Source organism: Etheostoma spectabile, chromosome 4 (genome assembly GCF_008692095.1).
Source record: "Etheostoma spectabile isolate EspeVRDwgs_2016 chromosome 4, UIUC_Espe_1.0, whole genome shotgun sequence".
NCBI classification, from domain to species: Eukaryota; Metazoa; Chordata; class Actinopteri; order Perciformes; family Percidae; genus Etheostoma; species Etheostoma spectabile.
In genome coordinates, this window is record NC_045736.1 from 36,684,738 (window position 1) to 36,707,891 (window position 23,154).

At 37.7% G+C, this 23,154-nt stretch overlaps 4 protein-coding genes, 1 long non-coding RNA gene and 2 pseudogenes across 5 annotated transcripts; 5 read left to right on the forward strand and 2 right to left on the reverse strand.

Moving 5' to 3' along the window:
* Positions 1-2: 2 nt before the first annotated feature.
* On the reverse strand, positions 3-1,170 carry LOC116688528 (uncharacterized). The gene is made up of 3 exons (XR_004331790.1): positions 1,018-1,170; positions 468-517; positions 3-58 (listed from the first exon to the last, which is right to left on the reverse strand). It is a non-coding gene; the product is annotated as an uncharacterized LOC116688528 (long non-coding RNA).
* Positions 1,171-5,036: 3,866 nt separating this feature from the next.
* Positions 5,037-5,611, reverse strand: LOC116688526 (transcription factor HES-2-like; annotated as a pseudogene).
* A 3,475-nt stretch (positions 5,612-9,086) lies between these two features.
* LOC116688616 (transcription factor HES-2) lies at positions 9,087-9,689 on the forward strand. The gene is made up of 2 exons (XM_032514764.1): positions 9,087-9,238; positions 9,352-9,689. Exons 1-2 carry the CDS (start codon positions 9,116-9,118, stop codon positions 9,682-9,684), a joined length of 456 nt encoding a protein of 151 aa, XP_032370655.1. The 5' UTR covers positions 9,087-9,115; the 3' UTR covers positions 9,685-9,689.
* A 3,102-nt stretch (positions 9,690-12,791) lies between these two features.
* Positions 12,792-13,379, forward strand: LOC116688539 (transcription factor HES-2-like). Its single transcript, XM_032514641.1, has 2 exons — positions 12,792-12,929; positions 13,042-13,379. Exons 1-2 carry the CDS (start codon positions 12,807-12,809, stop codon positions 13,372-13,374), a joined length of 456 nt encoding a protein of 151 aa, XP_032370532.1. The 5' UTR covers positions 12,792-12,806; the 3' UTR covers positions 13,375-13,379.
* Positions 13,380-16,351: 2,972 nt separating this feature from the next.
* Positions 16,352-16,836, forward strand: LOC116687951 (transcription factor HES-5-like; annotated as a pseudogene).
* A 546-nt stretch (positions 16,837-17,382) lies between these two features.
* Positions 17,383-17,977, forward strand: LOC116688540 (transcription factor HES-2-like). Its single transcript, XM_032514642.1, has 2 exons — positions 17,383-17,525; positions 17,640-17,977. The coding sequence occupies exons 1-2, from the start codon at positions 17,403-17,405 to the stop codon at positions 17,970-17,972; spliced, it is 456 nt and encodes a 151-aa protein (XP_032370533.1). The 5' UTR covers positions 17,383-17,402; the 3' UTR covers positions 17,973-17,977.
* Positions 17,978-21,048: 3,071 nt separating this feature from the next.
* LOC116688499 (transcription factor HES-2-like) lies at positions 21,049-21,637 on the forward strand. The gene is made up of 2 exons (XM_032514584.1): positions 21,049-21,186; positions 21,300-21,637. Exons 1-2 carry the CDS (start codon positions 21,064-21,066, stop codon positions 21,630-21,632), a joined length of 456 nt encoding a protein of 151 aa, XP_032370475.1. The 5' UTR covers positions 21,049-21,063; the 3' UTR covers positions 21,633-21,637.
* The last annotated feature ends 1,517 nt before the right edge of the window (positions 21,638-23,154 follow it).

Below are 23,154 nucleotides of genomic sequence, written 5' to 3' on the forward strand. Positions count from 1 at the left end.
AGAGAGCACGGCAGCAGAGATCAGCAGAACACCGGCAAGATCGAGATCTCATGTGTATCTGGAGACCCCAGAGTTATAAAGCTGTTAGACTTTACTCTGACATATCTAACATCTCTTATGTTATCATATAAAAGCTGTTAGACTTTACTCTGACATATCTAACATCTCTTATATTTTCATGTAAAATCTGTTAGATACTTTACTCTGACATATCTAACATCTCTTATGTTATCATATAAAAGCTGGTAGAGACTTTACTCTGACATATCTAATACATATTATATTATCACATAAAAGCTGTTAGAGACTTTACTCTTACATCTCTTATATTATCATGTAAAAGTTGTTAGATTAGTAATGCTCTGTGTCAGAGTAAAGTTTCTAAGTCCTGATGCAGCCAAAATAAGATATAATCATACAGAATGTAAATGTGTTAAAGACAGAATAATAATATAAAGTATATTTACCTGAATGACAGGAGAGAGATGAGTTCTAGAGTCAGCAGCAGGAGGAATACCTGGAATATCACATGATAACACACTTCATTACAAAGATTATACAGAAAAACCAAACATGTGCTGGTCATATGGATCATAACAGACAAGTTACATCATTGATAACTTCTTAAGAAAGAGACAGACAAAGATGCTACAACTAAAGAATTAAAGTGACAAAAAAGCCTAAAAAAAACCCAGATGTTTGAAAAATGCGCCTAATGTTTCAAAACTCATTTAACTTTAAGGTTCTTCAGAAAACAGAATAAATCTACAAGAACTGGGAAAAAGAGAGAAATTCGCCAAATACGCAGAAACATTGTAAAAATGCTCCAAAACAGTGAAAAAAGTTGCAAGAACTGCTGAAAAAGCAAAAAAATTTAAAAGCATGAATATGAAAACAGAAACATGAACAACATGAAAAGGTCTTTGTGAAAAGTTTCTTTCTCACAGCTGAAACAGAATCTAAACCAATCAGAGAAGTTTTAACGTCTCAAAGACAGAAAATAAAAAGTAGATTTACCTGAAAAACAGGAGAGAGATAGAAAAGTCTGAGAACTCCTCGACCTTTATACTGTAAAATATTAAAATATAATATAATACACGCCCACTTTATCTTTCAAAGGCTCAACTGCAGATAACATATTATAATATCATACTTTCGGACATTTAGTGTGTACTTTCAGACATTTAGTTTGTACTTTTTCGTGGTGAAAGTCTTGTTTTCTCCAGGACATAAACACCTGTTTCCTGGCTGAAATGTAAATGAAATGTAATTTTTAAAATGTGTTTTCTCCTCCGTTATGAATTGAACTCCTACTGTCTCTACGTCCGTTCTGATATCTTCTCTTCCTTCACACACGTAGTCTGTTCTTTCTCAAACTGGATGCAAAACGCTGAGAGCTTGGTTTGCTGTGGTCGTAAAACTCTAAAGCGGCTTTGTGTAAAGTGAGAGATTAAGTGTGAGGCCGTCCAACCGTCTCCCTCTGAGTACAGGCTTTATACCACATGAACCAGAAATATGACTTTATTGACACATCTAAAGTCCTGAGAAGGTGGGAAATACAGAAACATAACAGGTGATGCCACAATTCCTGGAGTTATAAATATACATTTTTCAGAAACGTGTAAAAGCTGCTGTGTGCTTATATTCAACACCAGCAGGGTCAAGAACCAGAACCTCAGTTTTCATATGCTATCGACTCTTTATGAAGACTAAAGTCTATAGTCTTGGATTGCAGCTTGTGTTAAAGTGGAATGGATAAATTTGAAAGATATGCAGCATTATGATGTTAAAATAATGTGTTAACTTCTACATGTTGGATGGTTATGATGCTTTTAAGGAGAGACACTAACAGACAGAAACATCATCTTTACCTTCATTAATCTTCCATAACATGACTTCTTGTTTCTCTTTTCAGAAAACATTCATGTTACTATTCTTTGTCTGTTTGGGTCTGCAGATGTCTCCTACATTCATCAAAAGTTAGCGTTAGATAACATCTCAGTTATCATTTATTGGTGAGACAATAAATGATGCCACACTCCGAGTGGTTTATTGATGTGAGGACAATGGTTAGATCTCTGGGGAACAGGTGGACTGGGGGGGGGGGGGGGGGTGATGGAGAGAGGACTCCCAGAGCTCTGTGGGAATCTGGGAAAGTGGTGACCCTGTAGAGAGAGCAGATCTGCTGCCTGATGCTGGGATCAATGACTTTGACTGAGCACACGCTTCATGATGTCATCACACACGTGAGACACTGACTAGGAGTTGCATCTAGAGTAAAAAGTACATTATAACTTACATGTTGCTAAATGAAAAGCAGGAGCCATTGATGTAATTTATTTTCAATTTGCTCTTTAACAATCAATTTAATAAATGAATAAAGTTTTTTTTATTATTTCAATTTTATCAGATATTAAAAATAGTGGGATGCCTATAATGTTTTTAAAAACTTGAGAACAACGATCAGTGTGCTGTCCAGATGTTTCCCAGTCTTCTGCCTGGTGTCTTTAGTCAGTGTGGGTAGAAAGTTGGTCCCAGTTTCCCACACTGACTCCTTGAATGCTGTGGTCCATGAACAACAAAAGGACTTTAAATGGAGCTTCAGTGACAGATGCTGGCTGTGTGTTGTAGTAGAATCAGAGCCTGACGTCATCAGCCATCTGGAGGGAAAGAACACCATTGGCTGGCTCTGACTGTCTGTAAAATTTGAAATGTTGGTGAACAATCCATCATAAAGTATCAACAGCATAATTTATCTTCTCATATTTTCATTTTACAACCATTGTCATACATTTTGAACCTCCAGTAATAATTACTGACCATTAACTGGATCAAATCTTCAGCTCTCATGAGGGTGGGAGGTTTTCGGGGGGGCAGCTGTTTCCTGAAGTGTGCCAAATCCCTTTGGAGAATGACTCTGCTGCTGGTTGGATGGATGTCATTCACACTTAACTCTTTCCTCCAGCGCTCCACACTCCGTCTACTAGCAGTAAAGAGGAATGTCGCATTCTAGAAATGTGTGGAGGATTGGACATAGATTCAAATGACTGTACAGGTGTAAAATGTTTTAATTCCGATCATTTCATCTATTCATTTGAACAGAGAATATTTCATGGAAACATGAATATTTCAGAAAGTATTTAAGATACAAACACTAAAAGTAACAGCAGACATGATTATTATAGGTTAAAAGATGAGGAACTAGTCAAGTTGCAAGAAAGGGGAATAATAATAATAATAAAGAGCGGTAAGAACATAGATATGAATTCTTCCAGCATTCACACCAATCAACCACATTCTTCCATACTTACATAGAGTAACTGACAGAAACATTTTCAAACAGGAGGATTAAAGTATGGGTTCTCAGTAGATGGAATAACAATTTTATAAAAATGTGGTGATGCTTATTTAATATCTAAGGAACATTTACACACGGAGGCAAAATATAAAACAAGTTTAAATTTGAGGAGCCAGAGTCTCTTCTAGTCTCTGTCCCTTCAGGGCAAAGGTCTGGATCTGTTGTCCCCCAGGGCTCTGTGAGGGAGTCTCCTCTGGTTTCCCACACTCTGTCCTTTCACTGCTTTCACTGGAGGAACAATAGAAGTGTGTCTTATTATGCATCACTTTACCATGTCGGACCTCTTTAAAGAGGACAATGGTTAACTTCAAACTTTTTACTTTAAAACACCTGAAACTTAGTTATATGAAAATAATGGTCCAACAAAATATCTTTAAAGGCTACATTTCATCATTTGGTTTGACTTGACTTACTTCATATTAATATGGTCACATAACATTGATAATCTCTCCTAATGAGAAATATTAATTAATGCACATTCCCATGCTTAAATTTATGCTACAGATATGTTATGGATAAACAATAACGGTGTGTGTGAATTGTATCTTGATTGTCACTCAAATAGAAACGATGATGGAGACCTCTGTTAATGGAGTAAAAATAGAAATCATAGACTTTGAGAACACAACATTTTCAGCTGGCAGTATTTGTTTATTTAACAAAGAACAATGAGCCACAAAGTATGAAGCTCCAACTAGAGGTGATGATACATCACAACAACAACTTGTAGATTTCTACAAGACACACTGTACTCCGAGAGAGAAAAGGACAACTGTCTTTATAAAAGACAAACTATTTATAATATTTGAGGACACAGTTCTCAGTTTTTTCTTTTTTACCCTGATTGGTCAAACATTTTCACTTAGTGAACAAAAGACAAAATTTGTAAATCTGACCTTACAACAGGTCCCATTGTTCTTAGTAACCTCTGAATTCAAAGACATCTTAAACAATAACACTGTCACTGGAAAACTGTGACAGTGTGACATTAAAGAAACCTTTTACAGTAAAAGGAGAAACACTGTGATCTTAAAACAGATCAGTTTTCAATAATCACATGAAGTGAGGGAAAGTCCATTCTGAATAAATGTCCATAAAAAGGACAAATAATATTTTGATCAATTCAAAATCATCAATACCTCTCAAGAGGAAATAAACATCTCCATCTGTCATCACATGACATGGAGGGAGTCATTAAAGTATCACAGGAAAATTGTGACATTAATTAGAAAACCTTTTAGAAAAAAGATAAACATTTGGATCTAACAACAGATCAGTTCTGAGTAATCGGAGAGATTAAAGTGAGGGAAGTCCATGGTGACAATATGTCCATAAAAAGGACAGTTAAAGTATCTGATCGAAATGATCAATAATAATCAAAAGATAACAGATGTTACCTTAGTTTATACCAACATTACATGATGTAGAGTGAGATATAATAATAATAATAATTGCTGATTCAATCAGATTTGCTTCATGCAACATGCATGACCAGATGATCTCTTTCTTAACTTGAAAGATATTGTTGCTGTCATTTCCTCAGGAAATAAGAAAACAGAAAACAGAACCTTCTGTACAACAGCAGAAGAACAAGTCCATAACATTTCAAAGACTCCAGTCCAGTAATCTTTGACCAATATGGTCATCTCAGTTTGTCTGGTAGTAACTCCAGTCTGGAGGTGTCTACCACGGCCTCCAGACGGCGCTGTTGACTGGACTCTTCTCTTTGGTGATGCTGGTCTGGACTGTGGAGCTCAGAAGAGAGAAGTCAGCCTCTCTCAGGTTGTTATCAGAGGAAGACTGCAGCTTGTTGATGTGGTTCAGCAGTCTTCCCTGCTGTTGATTCTACTGCTGAAGCCGTCTCAGGACACAAACTGTCATCTCCAGGATGTCTACTTTCTCCAGCTTGGAGTCTGGCTGCTGTTTGAGGAACTCTGGACTCAGGAGAGACTTGAGCTGCTCAATGCTGCTGTTGATTCGCTCTCTGCGTAACTTCTCCACCAGAGGCTTTCTGAGCTGCAGAAAGAAGAAGAAATACGTTAATAATCTTATTCTGGAGTGAAGTGTTAGTATGATCAAAGACAATGTCTCATTGACAAATTTATAAATGTTTTTGAATCTTTAATTTACCTTGTGGGTCAGAGTCAGATGCTCCTGAGAATTGGTCATTGCTGCAGTGATTGTAGGTGCCATGTCTGGATCTCTGTGCTGTAGAGATCTCTGTAGAGAGAATCTGATCTCTGCTGGCTTCATCCCTCCTATTTATAGTCCTGCATCTCCATATGAATGTGTGGGTCTTGGTTTGACTGGAGTTTCTCACAGTCTCAGCCAATCAGAGAGCTTGGTGAGACAATAAATGGTGCCACACTCCGAATGGTTTTATTGATTTGAGGACAATGGTTAGATCTCTGGGGAACAGGTTGACTGGGGGGGGGGGGAAAGACTCACAGAGCTCTGTGTGAGTCTGGGAAAGTGGTGACCCTGTAGAGAGAGCAGATCTGCTGCCTGATGCTGGGATCAATGACTTTGACTGAGCACACGCTTCATGATGTCATCACACACGTGAGACACTGACTAGGAGTTGTATCCAGAGTAAAAAGTACATTATAACTTACATGTTGCTAAATGAAAAGCAAGAGCCAGTGATGTAATTTATTTTGAATTTGCTCTTTAATAATCAATTCAATAAATGAATAAAGTTTTTTTTTTTTCTTCAATTTTAGGTATTAAAAATAGTGGGATGCCTATAATGTTTTTAAAAACTTGAGAACAACAATCAGTTTGCTGTCCAGATGTTTCCCAGTCTTCTGCCTGGTGTCTTTAGTCAGTGTGGGTAGAAAGTTGGTCCCAGTTTCCCACACTGACTCCTTGAATGCTGTGGTCCATGAACAACAAAAGGACTTTAAATGGAGCTTCAGTGGCAGATGCTGGCTGTGTGTTGTAGTAGAATCAGAGTCTGACGTCATCAGCCATCTGGAGGGAAAGAACACCATTGGCTGGCTCTGACTGTCTGTAAAATTTGAAATGTTGGTGAACAATCCATCATAAAGTATGAACAACAAGATTTATCCTCTCATATGTTCATTTTCCAACCATTGTCATACATTGTTAACCTCCAGTAATAATTACTGACCATTAACTGGATCAAACCTTGAGCTCTCATGAGGGTGGGAGGTTTTCGGGGGGGCAGCTGTTTCCTGAAGTGTGCCAAATCCCTTTGGAGAATGACTCTGCTGCTGGTTGGATGGATGTCATTCACACTTAACTCTTTCCTCCAGCGCTCCACACTCCGTCTACTAGCAGTAAAGAGGAATGTGGCATTCTAGAAATGTTTAAATGATTGGACCGAGATTAAAATGACTGTACAGGTGTAAAATGTTTTAATTCTGATCATTTCATCTATTCATTTGAACAGAGAATATTTCTTGGAAAACATGAATATTTCAGAAAGTATTTAAGATACAAACACTAAAAGCTGATTTAAATGATTAAATGATTAAAGTATGGGTTCTCAGTAGATGGAATAACAATTTTATAAAAATGTGTTGATGCTGATTTAATATCTAAGGAACATTTACAATCAGAGGCAAAATATAAAACAAGTCTAAATTTGAGGAGCCAGAGTCTCTTCTAGTCTCTGTCCCTTCAGGGCAAAGGTCTGGATCTGTTGTCCCCCAGGGCTCTGTGAGGGAGTCTCCTCTGGTTTCCCACACTCTGTCCTTTCACTGCTTTCACTGGAGGAACAATAGAAGTGTGTCTTATTATGCATCACTTTACCATGTCGGACCTCTTTAAAGAGGACAAGGGTTAACTTCAAACTTTTTACTTTAAGACACCTGAAACTTAGTTATATGAAAATAATGGTCCAACAAAATATCTTTAAAGGCTACATTTCATCATTTGGTTTGACTTGACTTACTTCATATTAATATGGTCACATAACATTGATAATCTCTCCTAATGAGAAATATTTATTACTGCACATTCCCATGCTTAAATTTATGCTACAGAAACGTTATGGATAAACAATAACGGTGTGTGTGAATTGTATCTTGATTGTCACTCAAATAGAAACGATGATGGAGACCTCTGTTAATGGAGTAAAAATAGAAATCATAGACTTTGAGAACACAACATTTTCAGCTGGCAGTATTTGTTTATTTAACAAAGAACAATGAGCCACAAAGTATGAAAGCTCCAACTAGAGGTGATGATACATCACAACAACAACTTGTAGATTTCTACAAGACACACTGTACTGCGAGAGAGTAAAGGACAACTGTCTTTATAAAAGACAAACCATTTATAATATTTGAGGACACAGTTCTCAGTTTTTTCTTTTTTACCCCGATTGGTCAAACATTTTCACTTAGTGAATAAAAGACAGAATTATTAAAAACTGACCTTACAACAGGTCCCATTGTTCTTAGTAACCTCTGAATTCAAAGACATCTTAAACAATAACACTGTCACTGGAAAACTGTGACAGTGTGACATTAAAGAAACCTTTTACAGTAAAAGGAGAAACATTGTGATCTTAAAACAGATCAGTTTTCAATAATCACATGAAGTGAGGGAAAGTCCGTTATGATTAAATGTCCATAAAAAGGACAAATAATATTTTGATCAATTCAAAATCATCAATACCTCTCAAGAGGTAAAAAACATCTCCATCTGTCAACACATGACATGGAGGGAGTCATAAAAGTATCACAGGAAAATTGTGACATTAATTAGCAAACCTTTTAGAAAAAAAGATAAACATTTGGATACATCACAACAACAACTTGTAGATTTCTACAAGACACACTATAATTAGTATAACAAAATTAGTATAAACTGACCTTACCACAGGTCCCATTTTTCTTAGTAACCTCTGAATTCAAAGACATCTTAAACAATAACACTGTCACTGGAAACTGTGACAGTGTTACATTAAAGAAACCTTTTACAGTAATTCAGTATTCAAAATCATCAATACCTCTCAAGAGGTAATAAACATCTCCATCTGTCAACACATGACATGGAGGGAGTCATAAAATGATCACAGTAAAATTGTGACTTTAATCAGCAAACCTTTTAGAAAAAAAGATAAAGATTTGGATCTAACAACAGATCAGTTAATCAATTAGTTATTAATGAATATTAAAGACCAAATTGAGAATAAATTACATCAATGGCACTTGCTATATTTTCATTTAGCAACATGTAAGTTATAATGTACTTTTTACTCTAGATGCAACTCCCTGTCAGTGTCTCACGTGTGTGATGACATGATGGAGCGTGTGCTCAGTCAAAGTCTTTGATCCCCAGAGGGTAAAGGAAGAGACCACAGTATGGGGAGTGGGAAGGAGGGGAGAAGGGTAAGGGAAAAGGGAGGAAAAAAAAAAAAAAAAAAATGCCATGTTTTACTTTGTCCCTGTGTTCAATGTACTGTTGTAGATGGTTGACTAAATAAAGTTTAAAAAAAAAAAAAGTCTTTGATCCCAGCATCAGACAGCAGATCTGCTCTCTCTACAGGGTCACCACTTTCCCAGATTCCCACAGAGATCTGAGAGTCTCTCTCCATCACCCCCCCCCCAGTCATCCACCTGTTCCCCTGAGATCTAACCATTGTCCTCCAGGCAATGACAACATGAAGTGTGCTGTATCTCTTATTGTCTCACCAAGCTCTCTGATTGGCTGAGACTGTGAGAAACTCCAGTCAGACCAATACCCACACATTCATATGGAGATGTGGGACTATAAATAGGAGGGATGAAGCCAGCAGAGATCAGATTCTCTCTACAGAGACCTCTACAGCACAGAGATCCAGACATGGCACCTACAATCACTGCAGCAATGACCAATTCTCAGGAGCATCTGACTCTGACCCACAAGGTAAATTAAAGATTCAAGAAGATTTAAATATTGTCAATGAAACATTGTCTTTGTTCATGCTAACACTTCACTCCAGAATAAGATTATTAACGTATTTCTTCTTCTTTCTGCAGCTCAGAAAGCCTCTGGTGGAGAAGTTACGCAGAGAGCGAATCAACAGCAGCATTGAGCAGCTCAAGTCTCTCCTGAGTCCAGAGTTCCTCAAACAGCAGCCAGACTCCAAGCTGGAGAAAGCAGACATCCTGGAGATGACAGTTTGTGTCCTGAGACGGCTGCAGCAGCAGAATCAACAGCAGAGAAGACTGCTGAACCACATCAACAAGCTGCAGTCTTCCTCTGATAACAACCTGAGAGAGGCTGACTTCTCTCTTCTGAGCTCCACAGTCCAGACCAGCATCACCAAAGAGAAGAGTCCAGTCAACAGCGCCGTCTGGAGGCCGTGGTAGACACCTCCAGACTGGAGTTACTACCAGACAAACTGAGATGACCATATTGGTCAAAGATTACTGGACTCAAGTCTTTGAAATGTTATGGACTTGTTGTTCTTCTGTTGTACAGAATTCTAGTTTCTGTTTCTTTCTACATGATGACATTCCTGAAGAAATGACATCAACAATATCTTTCAAGTTAAGAAAGAGATCATCTGGTCATGCATGTTGCATGATGCAAATCTGATTGCATCATCAGTTAATATTATTATTATTATACCTCATTGAACATCATGTAATGGTGGTATAAGCTATGTAACATCTGTTATCTTTTGATTATTATTGATCATTTTGATCAGATACTTTAACTGTCCTTTTTATGGACATATTGTCACCATGGACTTACCTCACTTTAATCTCTCCGATTACTCAGAACTGATCTGTTGTTAGATCCAAATGTTTATCTTTTTTCTAAAAGGTTTGCTAATTAATGTCACAATTTTCCTGTGATAATTTTATGACTCCCTCCATGTCATGTGTTGACAGATGGAGATGTTTATTTCCTCTTGAGAGGTATTGATGATTTTGAATTGATCAAAATATTATTTGTCCTTTTTATGGACATTTAATCATAATGGACTTTCCCTCACTTCATGTGATTATTGAAAACTGATCTGTTTTAAGATCACAATGTTTCTCCTTTTACTGTAAAAGGTTTCTTTAATGTCACACTGTCACAGTTTTCCAGTGACAGTGTTATTGTTTAAGATGTCTTTGAATTCAGAGGTTACTAAGAACAATGTGACCTGTTGTAAGGTCAGTTTTTACTAATTCTGTCTTTTATTCACTAAGTGAAAATGTGTTGAACAATTTGGGTAAAAAAGAAAAAACTGAGAACTGTGTCCTCAAATATTATAAATAGTTTGTCTTTTATAAAGACAGTTGTCCTTTACTCTCTCGGAGTACAGTGTGTCTTGTAGAAATCTACAAGTTGTTGTTGTGATGTATCATCACCTCTAGTTGGAGCTTCATACTTTGTGGCTCATTGTTCTTTGTTAAATAAACAAATACTGCCAGCTGAAAATGTTGTGTTCTCAAAGTCTATGATTTCTATTTTTACTCCATTAACAGAGGTCTCCATCATCGTTTCTATTTGAGTGACAATCAAGATACAATTCAGCACACACAGTTATTGTTTATCCATAACGTTTCTGTAGCATAAATCTGAGCATGGGAATGTGCATTAATTAAGATTTCTGATTAGGAGAGATTATCAATGTTATGTGACTATTTCTATGAAGTGAGTCAAGTCAAACCAAATGATGAAATGTAGCTTTCAAAGACATGTTGTTGGACCATTATTTTCATATAACTAAGTTTCAGGTGTCTTAAAGTTAAAAAGTTTGAAGTTAACCATTGTCCTCTTTAAAGAGGTCCGACATGGTAAAGTGATGCATAATAAGACACACTTCTATTGTTCCTCCAGTGAAAGCAGTGAAAGGACAGAGTGTGGGAAACCAGAGGAGACTCCCTCACAGAGCCCTGGGGGACAACAGATCCAGACCTTTGCCCTGAAGGGACAGAGACTAGAAGAGACTCTGGCTCCTCAAATTAAACTTGTTTTATATTTTGACTCCGAGTGTAAATGTTCCTTAGATATTGAATAAGCATCACCACATTTTTATAAAATTGTTATTCCATCTACTGAGAACCCATACTTTAATCATCCTGTTTGAAAATGTTATGTCAGTTACTCTATGTAAGTATGGAAGAATGTGGTTGACTGGTGTGAATGTTGAAAAAATTCCTAATCTATGTTCCTACCGCTCTTTATTATTATTATTCCCCTTTTATGCCACTTGACTAGTTCCTCAATTTTCTTTTAACCTATAATCTTCATGTCTGCTGTTACTTTTAGTGTTTGTATCTTAAATACTTGCCTAAATATTCATGTTTCCATGAAATATTCACCATTCAAATGAATAGATTGAATGATCAGAATTGAAACATTTTACACCTGTACAGTCATTTGAATCTATGTCCAATCATCAACACATTTCTAGAATGCCACATTCCTCTTTACTGCTAGTAGACGGAGTGTGGAGCGCTGGAGGAAAGAGTTAAGTGTGAATGACATCCATCCAACCAGCAGCAGAGTCATTCTCCAAAGGGATTTGGCACACTTCAGGAAACAGCTGCCCCCCGAAAACCTCCCACCCTCATGAGAGCTCAAGTTTTGATCCAGTTAATGGTCAGTAATTATTACTGGAGGTTAACAATGTATGACAATGGTTGGAAAATGAAAATATGAGAGGATAAATTTGTTGTTGATACTTTATGATAGATTGTTCAGCAACATTTCAAATTTTACAGACAGTCAGAGCCAGCCAATGGTGTTCTTTCCCTCCAGATGGCTGATGACGTCAGGCTCTGATTCTACTACAACACACAGCCAGCATCTGCCACTGAAGCTCCATTTAAAGTCCTTTTGTTGTTCATGGACCACAGCATTCAAGGAGTCAGTGTGGGAAACTGGGACCAACTTTCTACCCACACTGACTAAAGACACCAGGCAGAAGACTGGGAAACATCTGGACAGCAAACTGATCGTTGTTCTCAAGTTTTTAAAAACATTATAGGCATCCCACTATTTTTAAAACTGAAAAAATCTGATAAAATTTAAATTAAAAAAAAACAAATTAATTTATTGAAATGATTATTAAAAGAAACAAAAATGAAATAAATACATCAATGGCTCTTGCTTTTCATTTAGCAACATGCAAGTTATAATGTACTTTTTTACTCTAGATGCAACTCCCAGTCAGTGTCTCACGTGTGATGACATCATGAAGCGTGTGCTCAGTCAAAGTCATTGATCCCAGCATCAGGCAGCAGATCTGCTCTCTCTACAGGGTCACCACTTTCCCAGATTCACACAGAGCTCTGAGAGTCTCTCTCCATCACCCCCCAGTCCACCTGTTCCCCAGAGATCTAACCATTGTCCTCATATCAATAAAACCATTCGGAGTGTGGCATCATTATTTGTCACCAAGCTCTCTGATTGGCTGAGACTGTGAGAAACTCCAGTCAAACCAAGACCCACACATTCATATGGAGATGTGGGACTATAAATAGGAGGGATGAAGCCAGCAGAGATCAGATTCTCTCTACAGAGACCTCTACAGCACAGAGATCCAGACATGGCACCTACAATCACTGCAGCAATGACCAATTCTCAGGAGCATCTGACTCTGACCCACAAGGTAAATTAAAGATTCAAGAAGATTAACAATTGTCAATGAGACATTGTCTTTGATCATGCTAACATTTCACTCCAGAATAAGTTTATTAATGACTTTGTTCTTCTTCCTGCAGCTCAGAAAGCCTCTGGTGGAGAAGTTACGCAGAGAGCGAATCAACAGCAGCATTGAGCAGCTCAAGTCTCTCCTGAGTCCAGAGTTCCTCAAACAGCAGCCAGACTCCAAGCTGGAGAAAGCAGACATCCTGGAGATGACAGTTTGTGTCCTGAGACGGCTGCAGCAGCAGAATCAACAGCAGAGAAGACTGCTGAACCACATCAACAAGCTGCAGTCTTCCTCTGATAACAACCTGAGAGAGGCTGACTTCTCTCTTCTGAGCTCCACAGTCCAGACCAGCATCACCAAAGAGAAGAGTCCAGTCAACAGCGCCGTCTGGAGGCCGTGGTAGACACCTCCAGACTGGAGTTACTACCAGACAAACTGAGATGACCATATTGGTCAAAGATTACTGGACTCAAGTCTTTGAAATGTTATGGACTTGTTCTTCTGTTGTACAGAAGGTTCTGTTTTCTGTTTTCTTTTTTCCTGAGGAAATGACAGCAACAATATCTTTCAAGTTAAGAAAGAGATCATCTGGTCATGCATGTTGCATGAACCAAATCTGATTGCATCAGCAATTGTTATTATTATTATTATTATTATTATTATTATACCTCACTGTACATCATGTAATGTTGGTATAAGCTATGGTAACATCTGTTATCTTTTGATTATTATTGATCATTTTGATCAGATACTTTAACTGTCCTTTTTATGGACATATTGTCACCATGGACTTACCTCACTTTAATCTCTCCGATTACTCAGAACTGATCTGTTGTTAGATCCAAATGTTTATCTTTTTTCTAAAAGGTTTGCTAATTAATGTCACAATTTTCCTGTGATAATTTTATGACTCCCTCCATGTCATGTGTTGACAGATGGAGATGTTTATTTCCTCTTGAGAGGTATTGATGATTTTGAATTGATCAAAATATTATTTGTCCTTTTTATGGACATTTAATCATAATGGACTTTCCCTCACTTCATGTGATTATTGAAAACTGATCTGTTTTAAGATCACAATGTTTCTCCTTTTACTGTAAAAGGTTTCTTTAATGTCACACTGTCACAGTTTTCCAGTGACAGTGTTATTGTTTAAGATGTCTTTGAATTCAGAGGTTACTAAGAACAATGTGACCTGTTGTAAGGTCAGTTTTAATAATTCTGTCTTTTATTCACTAAGTGAAAATGTGTTGAACAATTTGGGTAAAAAAGAAAAAAACTGAGAACTGTGTCCTCAAATATAAATAGTTTGTCTTTTATAAAGACAGTTGTCCTTTACTCTCTCGGAGTACAGTGTGTCTTGTAGAAATCTACAAGTTGTTGTTGTGATGTATCATCACCTCTAGTTGGAGCTTTCATACTTTGTGGCTCATTGTTTTTTATAAATAAACAAATACTGCCAGCTGAAAATATTGTGTTCTCAGAGTCTATGATTTCTATTTTGTGCATTAATTAATATTTCTGATAAGGAGAGATTATCAATGTTATGTGACTATATTAAATGAAGTAAGTCAAGTCAAACCAAATGATGAAATGAAGCTTTCAAAGACATTTGTGTTGGACCATTATTTTCATATCACTAAATTTCAGGTGTTTTAAAGTAAAAAGTTTGAAGTTAACCATTGTCCTCTTTAAAGAGGTCCGACATGGTAAAGTGATGCATAATAAGACACACTTCTATTGTTCCTCCAGTGAAAGCAGTGAAAGGACAGAGTGTGGGAAACCAGAGGAGACTCCCTCACAGAGCCCTGGGGGACAACAGATCCAGACCTTTGCCCTGAAGGGACAGAGACTAGAAGAGACTCTGGCTCCTCAAATTTAAACTTGTTTTATATTTTGCCTCTGATTGTAAATGTTCCTCAGATATTAAATCAGCATCAACAAATTTTATAAAATTGGTATTCCATCTACTGAAAATCATATTTTGATCATCCTGTTTGAAAATGTTTATGTCAGTTACTCTATGTAAGTATCGAAGAATGTGGTGGATTGGTGTGAATGCTGGAAGAATTCAAAACTATGTTCTTCCCGCTTTATTATTATTATTATTCCCCTTTCATGCAACTTGACTAATTCCTCATTTTTAACTTGTAGTCATGTCTGCTGTTACTTTTAGTGTTTGTATCTTAAATACTTGCTAAATATTCATGTTTCCATGAAATATTCACCATTCAAATCAATTGATGAATTATCAGAATTAAAACATTTTACACCTGTACAGTCATTTGAATCTATGTCCAATCATCCACACATTTCTAGAATGCCACATTCCTCTTTACTGCTAGTAGACGGAGTGTGGAGCGCTGGAGGAAAGAGTTAAGTGTGAATGACATCCATCCAACCAGCAGCAGAGTCATTCTCCAAAGGGATTTGGCACACTTCAGGAAACAGCTGCCCCCCGAAAACCTCCCACCCTCATGAGAGCTGAAGATTTGATCCAGTTAATGGTCAGTATTTATTACTGAGGTTAACAATGTATGACAATGGTTGGAAAATGAAAATATGAGAGGATAAATATGTGTTCATACTTTATGATAGATTGTTCAGCAACATTTCAAATTTTACAGACAGTCAGAGCCAGCCAATGGTGTTCTTTCCCTCCAGATGGCTGATGACGTCAGGCTCTGATTCTACTACAACACACAGCCAGCATCTGTCACTGAAGCTCCATTTAAAGTCCTTTTGTTGTTCATGGACCACAGCATTCAAGGAGTCAGTGTGGGAAACTGGGACCAACTTTCTACCCACACTGACTAAAGACACCAGGCAGAAGACTGGGAAACATCTGGACAGCAAACTGACGTGTTCTCAAGTTTTTAAAAACAGTATCGGCATCCACTATTTTTAATACCTGATAAAATTGAAATAAAAAAACAACTTTATTCATTTTGAATTGATTATTAAAGAGAAAATGAAAATAAATTACATCAATGGCTCTTGCTTTTCATTTAGCAACATGCAAGTTATAATGTACTTTTTACTCTAGATGCAACTCCCAGTCAGTGTCTCACGTGTGTGATGACATCATGAAGCGTGTGCTCAGACAAAGTCATTGATCCCAGCATCAGGCAGCAGATCTGCTCTCTCTACAGGGTCACCACTTTCCCAGATTCACACAGAGCTCTGAGTCTCTCTCCATCACACCCCAGTCCACCTGTTCCCCAGAGATCTAACCATTGTCCTCCAGGCAATGACAACATGAAGTGTGCTGTATCTCTTATTGTCTCACAAAGCGCTCTGATTGGCTGAGACTGTGAGAAACTCCAGTCAAACCAAGACCCACACATTCATATGGAGATGTGGGACTATGAATAGGAGGGATGAAGCCAGCAGAGATCAGATTTTCTCTACAGAGACCTCTACAGCACAGAGATCCAGACATGGCACCTACAATCACTGCAGCAATGACCAATTCTCAGGAGCATCTGACTCTGACCCACAAGGTAAATTAAAGATTCAAGAACATTTATAAATTTGACAATGAGACATTGTCTTTGATCATGCTAACACTTCACTCCAGAATAAGATTATTAATGACTTTGTTCTTCTTCCTGCAGCTCAGGAAGCCTCTGGTGGAGAAGTTACGCAGAGAGCGATCAACAGCAGCATTGAGCAGCTCAAGTCTCTCCTGAGTCCAGAGTTCCTCAAACAGCAGCCAGACTCCAAGCTGGAGAAAGCAGACATCCTGGAGATGACAGTTTGTGTCCTGAGACGGCTTCAGCAGCAGAATCCAGCAGTTGTTCATGGACCACAGCATTCAAGGAGTCAGTGTGGGAAACTGGGACCAACTTTCTACCCACACTGACTAAAGACACCAGTCAGAAGACTGGGAAACATCTGGACAGCAAACTGATCGTTGTTCTCAAGTTTTAAAAACAGTATAGGCATCCGACATTTTTAATAAATGATAAAATTGAAATAAAAAAAAACTTTATTCATTTTTGAATTGATATTAAAGAAAATTGGGAATAAATTACATCAATGGCTCTTGCTTTCATTTAGCAACATGCAAGTTATAATGTAGTTTTACTCTAGATGCAACTCCCAGTCAGTGTCTCACGTGTGTGATGACATCATGAAGCGTGTGCTCAGACAAAGTCATTGATCCCAGCATCAGGCAGCAGATCTGCTCTCTCTACAGGGTCACCACTTTCCCAGATTCAAAAAGAGATCTGTGAGTCTCTCTCCATCACACCCCAGTCCACCTGTTCCCCTGAGATCTAACCATTGTCCTCCAGGCAATGACAACATGAAGTGTGCTGTATCTCTTATTGTCTCACAAAGCGCTCTGATTGGCTGAGACTGTGAGAAACTCCAGTCAAACCAAGACCCACACATTCAGATGGAGATGTGGGACTATAAATAGGAGGGATGAAGCCAGCAGAGATCAGATTCTCTCTACAGAGACCTCTACAGCACAGAGATCCAGACATGGCACCTACAATCACTGCAGCAATGACCAATTCTCAGGAGCATCTGACTCTGACCCACAAGGTAAATTAAAGATTCAAGAACATTTATAAATTTGACAATGAGACATTGTCTTTGATCATGCTAACACTTCACTCCAGAATAAGATTATTAATGACTTTGTTCTTCTTCCTGCAGCTCAGGAAGCCTCTGGTGGAGAAGTTACGCAGAGAGCGAATCAACAGCAGCATTGAGCAGCTCAAGTCTCTCCTGAGTCCAGAGTTCCTCAAACAGCAGCCAGACTCCAAGCTGGAGAAAGCAGACATCCTGGAGATGACAGTTTGTGTCCTGAGACGGCTTCAGCAGCAGAATCAACAGCAGAGAAGACTGCTGAACCACATCAACAAGCTGCAGTCTTCCTCTGATAACAACCTGAGAGAGGCTGACTTCTCTCTTCTGAGCTCCACAGTCCAGACCAGCATCACCAAAGAGAAGAGTCCAGTCAACAGCGCCGTCTGGAGGCCGTGGTAGACACCTCCAGACTGGAGTTACTACCAGACAAACTGAGATGACCATATGGTCAAAGATTACTGGACTCAAGTCTTTGAAATGTTATGGACTTGTTGTTCTTCTGTTGTACAGAATGTTTAGTTTCTGTTTTTTCTTCTACATGATGACATTTCCTGAGGAAATGACAGCAACAATATCTTTCAAGTTAAGAAAGAGATCATCTGGTCATGCATGTTGCATGAACCAAATCTGATTGCATCAGCAATTGTATATTATTATTATTATTATTATTATACTCACTGTACATCATGTAATGTGGTATAAGCTATGTAACATCTGTTATCTTTTGATTATTATTGATCATTTTGATCAGATGCTTTAACTGTCCTTTTTATGGACATATTGTCACCATGGACTTACCTCACTTTAATCTCTCCGATTACTCAGAACTGATCTGTTGTTAGATCCAAATGTTTATCTTTTTCTAAAAGGTTTGCTGTTAATGTCACAATTTTCCTGTGATAATTTTATGACTCCCTCCATGTCATGTGTTGACAGATGGAGATGTTTTTACCTCTTGAGAGGTATTGATGATTTTGAATTGATCAAAATATTATTTGTCCTTTTTCTGGACTTTTAATCATAATGGACTTTCCCTCACTTCATGTGATTATTGAAAACTGATCTGTTTTAAGATCACAATGTTTCTCCTTTTACTGTAAAAGGTTTCTTTAATGTCACACTGTCACAGTTTTCCAGTGACAGTGTTATTGTTTAAGATGTCTTTGAATTCAGAGGTTACTAAGAACAATGTGACCTGTTGTAAGGTCAGTTTTAATAATTCTCTTTTATTCACTAAGTGAAAATGTGTTGAACAATTTGGGTAAAAAAGAAAAAAACTGAGAACTGTGTCCTCAAATATAAATAGTTTGTCTTTTATAAAGACAGTTGTCCTTTACTCTCTCGGAGTACAGTGTGTCTTGTAGAAATCTACAAGTTGTTGTTGTGATGTATCATCACCTCTAGTTGGAGCTTCATACTTTGTGGCTCATTGTTTTTTATAAATAAACAAATACTGCCAGCTGAAAATCTATTGTGATGTATCATCAGTTGGAGCTTCATACTTTGTGGCTCATTGTTTTAAATAAACAAATACTGCCAGCTGAAAATGTTGTGTTCTCAAGTCTATGATTTCTATTTTGTGCATTAATTAATATTTCTGATAAGGAGAGATTATCAATGTTATGTGACTATATTTAAATGAAGTAAGTCAAGTCAAACCAAATGATGAAATGAAGCTTTCAAAGACATTTTGTGTCCAACAAACATTTTATCATTATCAATATTTTCATATCACTAAATTTCAGGTGTTTTAAAGTAAAATGTTTGAAGTTAACCATTGTCCTCTTTAAAGAGGTCCGACATGGTAAAGTGATGCATAATAAGACACACTTCTATTGTTCCTCCAGTGAAAGCAGTGAAAGGACAGAGTGTGGGAAACCAGAGGAGACTCCCTCACAGAGCCCTGGGGGACAACAGATCCAGACCTTTGCCCTGAAGGGACAGAGACTAGAAGAGACTCTGGCTCCTCAAATTTAAACTTGTTTTATATTTTGCCTCTGATTGTAAATGTTCCTCAGATATTAAATCAGCATCACCACATGTTTATAAAATTGGTATTCCATCTACTGAGAAATCATATTTTGATCATCCAGTTTGAAAATGTTTATGTCAGTTACTCTATGTAAGTATCGAAGAATGTGGTGGATTGGTGTGAATGCTGGAAGAATTCAAAACCTATGTTCTTACCGCTCTTTATTATTATTATTATTATTCCCCTTTCATGCAACTTGACTAATTCCTCATCTTTTAACTTATAGTCATGTCTGCTTTTACTTTTAGTGTTTGTATCTTAAATACTTGCCTAAATATTCATGTTTCCATGAAATATTCACCATTCAAATCAATTGATGAAATTATCAGAATTAAAACATTTTACACCTGTACAGTCATTTGAATCTATGTCCAATCATCAACACATTTCTAGAATGCCACATTCCTCTTTACTGCTAGTAGACGGAGTGTGGAGCGCTGGAGGAAAGAGTTAAGTGTGAATGACATCCATCCAACCAGCAGCAGAGTCATTCTCCAAAGGGATTTGGCACACTTCAGGAAACAGCTGCCCCCCCGAAAACCTCCCACCCTCATGAGAGCTCAAGGTTTGATCCAGTTAATGGTCAGTAATTATTACTGGAGGTTAACAATGTATGACAATGGTTGGAAAATGAAAATATGAGAGGATAAATATTGTTGTTCATACTTTATGATGGATTGTTCAGCAACATTTCAAATTTTACAGACAGTCAGAGCCAGCCAATGGTGTTCTTTCCCTCCAGATGGCTGATGACGTCAGGCTCTGATTCTACTACAACACACAGCCAGCATCTGTCACTGAAGCTCCATTTAAAGTCCTTTTGTTGTTCATGGACCACAGCATTCAAGGAGTCAGTGTGGGAAACTGGGACCAACTTTCTACCCACACTGACTAAAGACACCAGGCAGAAGACTGGGAAACATCTGGACAGCAAACTGATGGTTTCTCAAGTTTTTAAAAACATATCGGCATCCCACTATTTTTAATACCTGATAAAATTGAAATAAAAAAAACTTTATTCATTTTTGAATTGATTATTAAAGAGCAAATTGAAATAAATTACATCAATGGCTCTTGCTTTTCATTTAGCAACATGCAAGTTATAATGTACTTTTACTCTAGATGCAACTCCCAGTCAGTGTCTCACGTGTGTGATGACATCATGAAGCGTGTGCTCAGTCAAAGTCATTGATCCCAGCATCAGGCAGCAGATCTGCTCTCTCTACAGGGTCACCACTTTCCCAGATTCACACAGAGCTCTGAGAGTCTCTCTCCATCACCCCCCCCAGTCCACCTGTTCCCCAGAGATCTAACCATTGTCCTCCAGGCAATGACAACATGAAGTGTGCTGTATCATTTTGTCTCACCAAGCGCTCTGATTGGCTGAGACTGTGAGAAACTCCAGTCAAACCAAGACCCACACATTCAGATGGAGATGTGGGACTATAAATAGGAGGGATGAAGCCAGCAGAGATCAGATTCTCTCTACAGAGACCTCTACAGCACAGAGATCCAGACATGGCACCTACAATCACTGCAGCAATGACCAATTCTCAGGAGCATCTGACTCTGACCCACAAGGTAAATTAAAGATTCAAGAAGACTTAAATATTGTCAATGAGACATTGTCTTTGATCATGCTAACATTTCACTCCAGAATAAGTTTATTAATGACTTTGTTCTTCTTCCTGCAGCTCAGAAAGCCTCTGGTGGAGAAGTTACGCAGAGAGCGAATCAACAGCAGCATTGAGCAGCTCAAGTCTCTCCTGAGTCCAGAGTTCCTCAAACAGCAGCCAGACTCCAAGCTGGAGAAAGCAGACATCCTGGAGATGACAGTTTGTGTCCTGAGACGGCTTCAGCAGCAGAATCAACAGCAGAGAAGACTGCTGAACCACATCAACAAGCTGCAGTCTTCCTCTGATAACAACCTGAGAGAGGCTGACTTCTCTCTTCTGAGCTCCACAGTCCAGACCAGCATCACCAAAGAGAAGAGTCCAGTCAACAGCGCCGTCTGGAGGCCGTGGTAGACACCTCCAGACTGGAGTTACTACCAGACAAACTGAGATGACCATATTGGTCAAAGATTACTGGACTCAAGTCTTTGAAATGTTATGGACTTGTTGTTCTTCTGTTGTACAGAATATTGTAGTTTCTGGTTTCTTTCTACATGATGATATTTCCTGAGGAAATGACAACAACAATATCTTTCAAGTTAAGAAAGAGATCATCTTGGTCATGCATGTTGCATGAACCAAATCTGATTGCATCAGCAATTGTCATTATTATTATTATTATTATTATTATTATATCTCACTGTACATCATGTAATGTTGGTATAAGCTATGTAACATCTGTTATCTTTTGATTATTATTGATCATTTTGATCAGATACTTTAACTGTCCTTTTTATGGACATATTGTCACCATGGACTTACCTCACTTTAATCTCTCCGATTACTCAGAACTGATCTGTTGTTAGATCCAAATGTTTATCTTTTTTCTAAAAGGTTTGCTAATTAATGTCACAATTTTACTGTGATAATTTTATGACTCCCTCCATGTCATGTGTTGACAGATGGAGATGTTTATTACCTCTTGAGAGGTATTGATGATTTTGAATTGATCAAAATATTATTTGTCCTTTTTCTGGACTTTTAATCATAATGGACTTTCCCTCACTTCATGTGATTATTGAAAACTGATCTGTTTTAAGATCACAATGTTTCTCCTTTTACTGTAAAAGGTTTCTTTAATGTCACACTGTCACAGTTTTCCAGTGACAGTGTTATTGTTTAAGATGTCTTTGAATTCAGAGGTTACTAAGAACAATGGGACCTGTTGTAAGGTCAGTTTTTAATAATTCTGTCTTTTATTCACTAAGTGAAAATGTGTTGAACAATTTGGGTAAAAAAGAAAAAAACTGAGAACTGTGTCCTCAAATATAAATAGTTTGTCTTTTATAAAGACAGTTGTCCTTTACTCTCTCGGAGTACAGTGTGTCTTGTAGAAATCTACAAGTTGTTGTTGTGATGTATCATCACCTCTAGTTGGAGCTTCATACTTTGTGGCTCATTGTTTTTTATAAATAAACAAATACTGCCAGCTGAAAATATTGTGTTCTCAAAGTCTATGATTTCTATTTTGTGCATTAATTAATATTTCTGATAAGAGAGATTATCAATGTTATGTGACTATATTTAAATGAAGTAAGTCAAGTCAAACCATCAAAGATTAAATGAAGTGTCAAACAAATATTGTATCATTATCAATATATTTTCATATCACTAAATTTCAGGTGTTTTAAAGTAAAATGTTTGAAGTTAACCATTGTCCTCTTTAAAGAGGTCCGACATGGTAAAGTGATGCATAATAAGACACACTTCTATTGTTCCTCCAGTGAAAGCAGTGAAAGGACAGAGTGTGGGAAACCAGAGGAGACTCCCTCACAGAGCCCTGGGGGACAACAGATCCAGACCTTTGCCCTGAAGGGACAGAGACTAGAAGAGACTCTGGCTCCTCAAATTTAAACTTGTTTTATATTTTGCCTCT

Bases quoted from the DNA above. Each gene is read 5' to 3' on its own strand.
- LOC116688616 (XM_032514764.1), top strand. From the start codon at position 9,116: ATGAAGCCAGCAGAGATCAGATTCTCTCTACAGAGACCTCTACAGCAC. The intron at 9,239-9,351 runs GTAAATTAAAGA...TTCTTTCTGCAG, and splicing joins ATCTGACTCTGACCCACAAG to CTCAGAAAGCCTCTGGTGGA.
- LOC116688539 (XM_032514641.1), top strand. From the start codon at position 12,807: ATGAAGCCAGCAGAGATCAGATTCTCTCTACAGAGACCTCTACAGCAC. The intron at 12,930-13,041 runs GTAAATTAAAGA...TTCTTCCTGCAG, and splicing joins ATCTGACTCTGACCCACAAG to CTCAGAAAGCCTCTGGTGGA.
- LOC116688540 (XM_032514642.1), top strand. From the start codon at position 17,403: ATGAAGCCAGCAGAGATCAGATTCTCTCTACAGAGACCTCTACAGCAC. The intron at 17,526-17,639 runs GTAAATTAAAGA...TTCTTCCTGCAG, and splicing joins ATCTGACTCTGACCCACAAG to CTCAGGAAGCCTCTGGTGGA.
- LOC116688499 (XM_032514584.1), top strand. From the start codon at position 21,064: ATGAAGCCAGCAGAGATCAGATTCTCTCTACAGAGACCTCTACAGCAC. The intron at 21,187-21,299 runs GTAAATTAAAGA...TTCTTCCTGCAG, and splicing joins ATCTGACTCTGACCCACAAG to CTCAGAAAGCCTCTGGTGGA.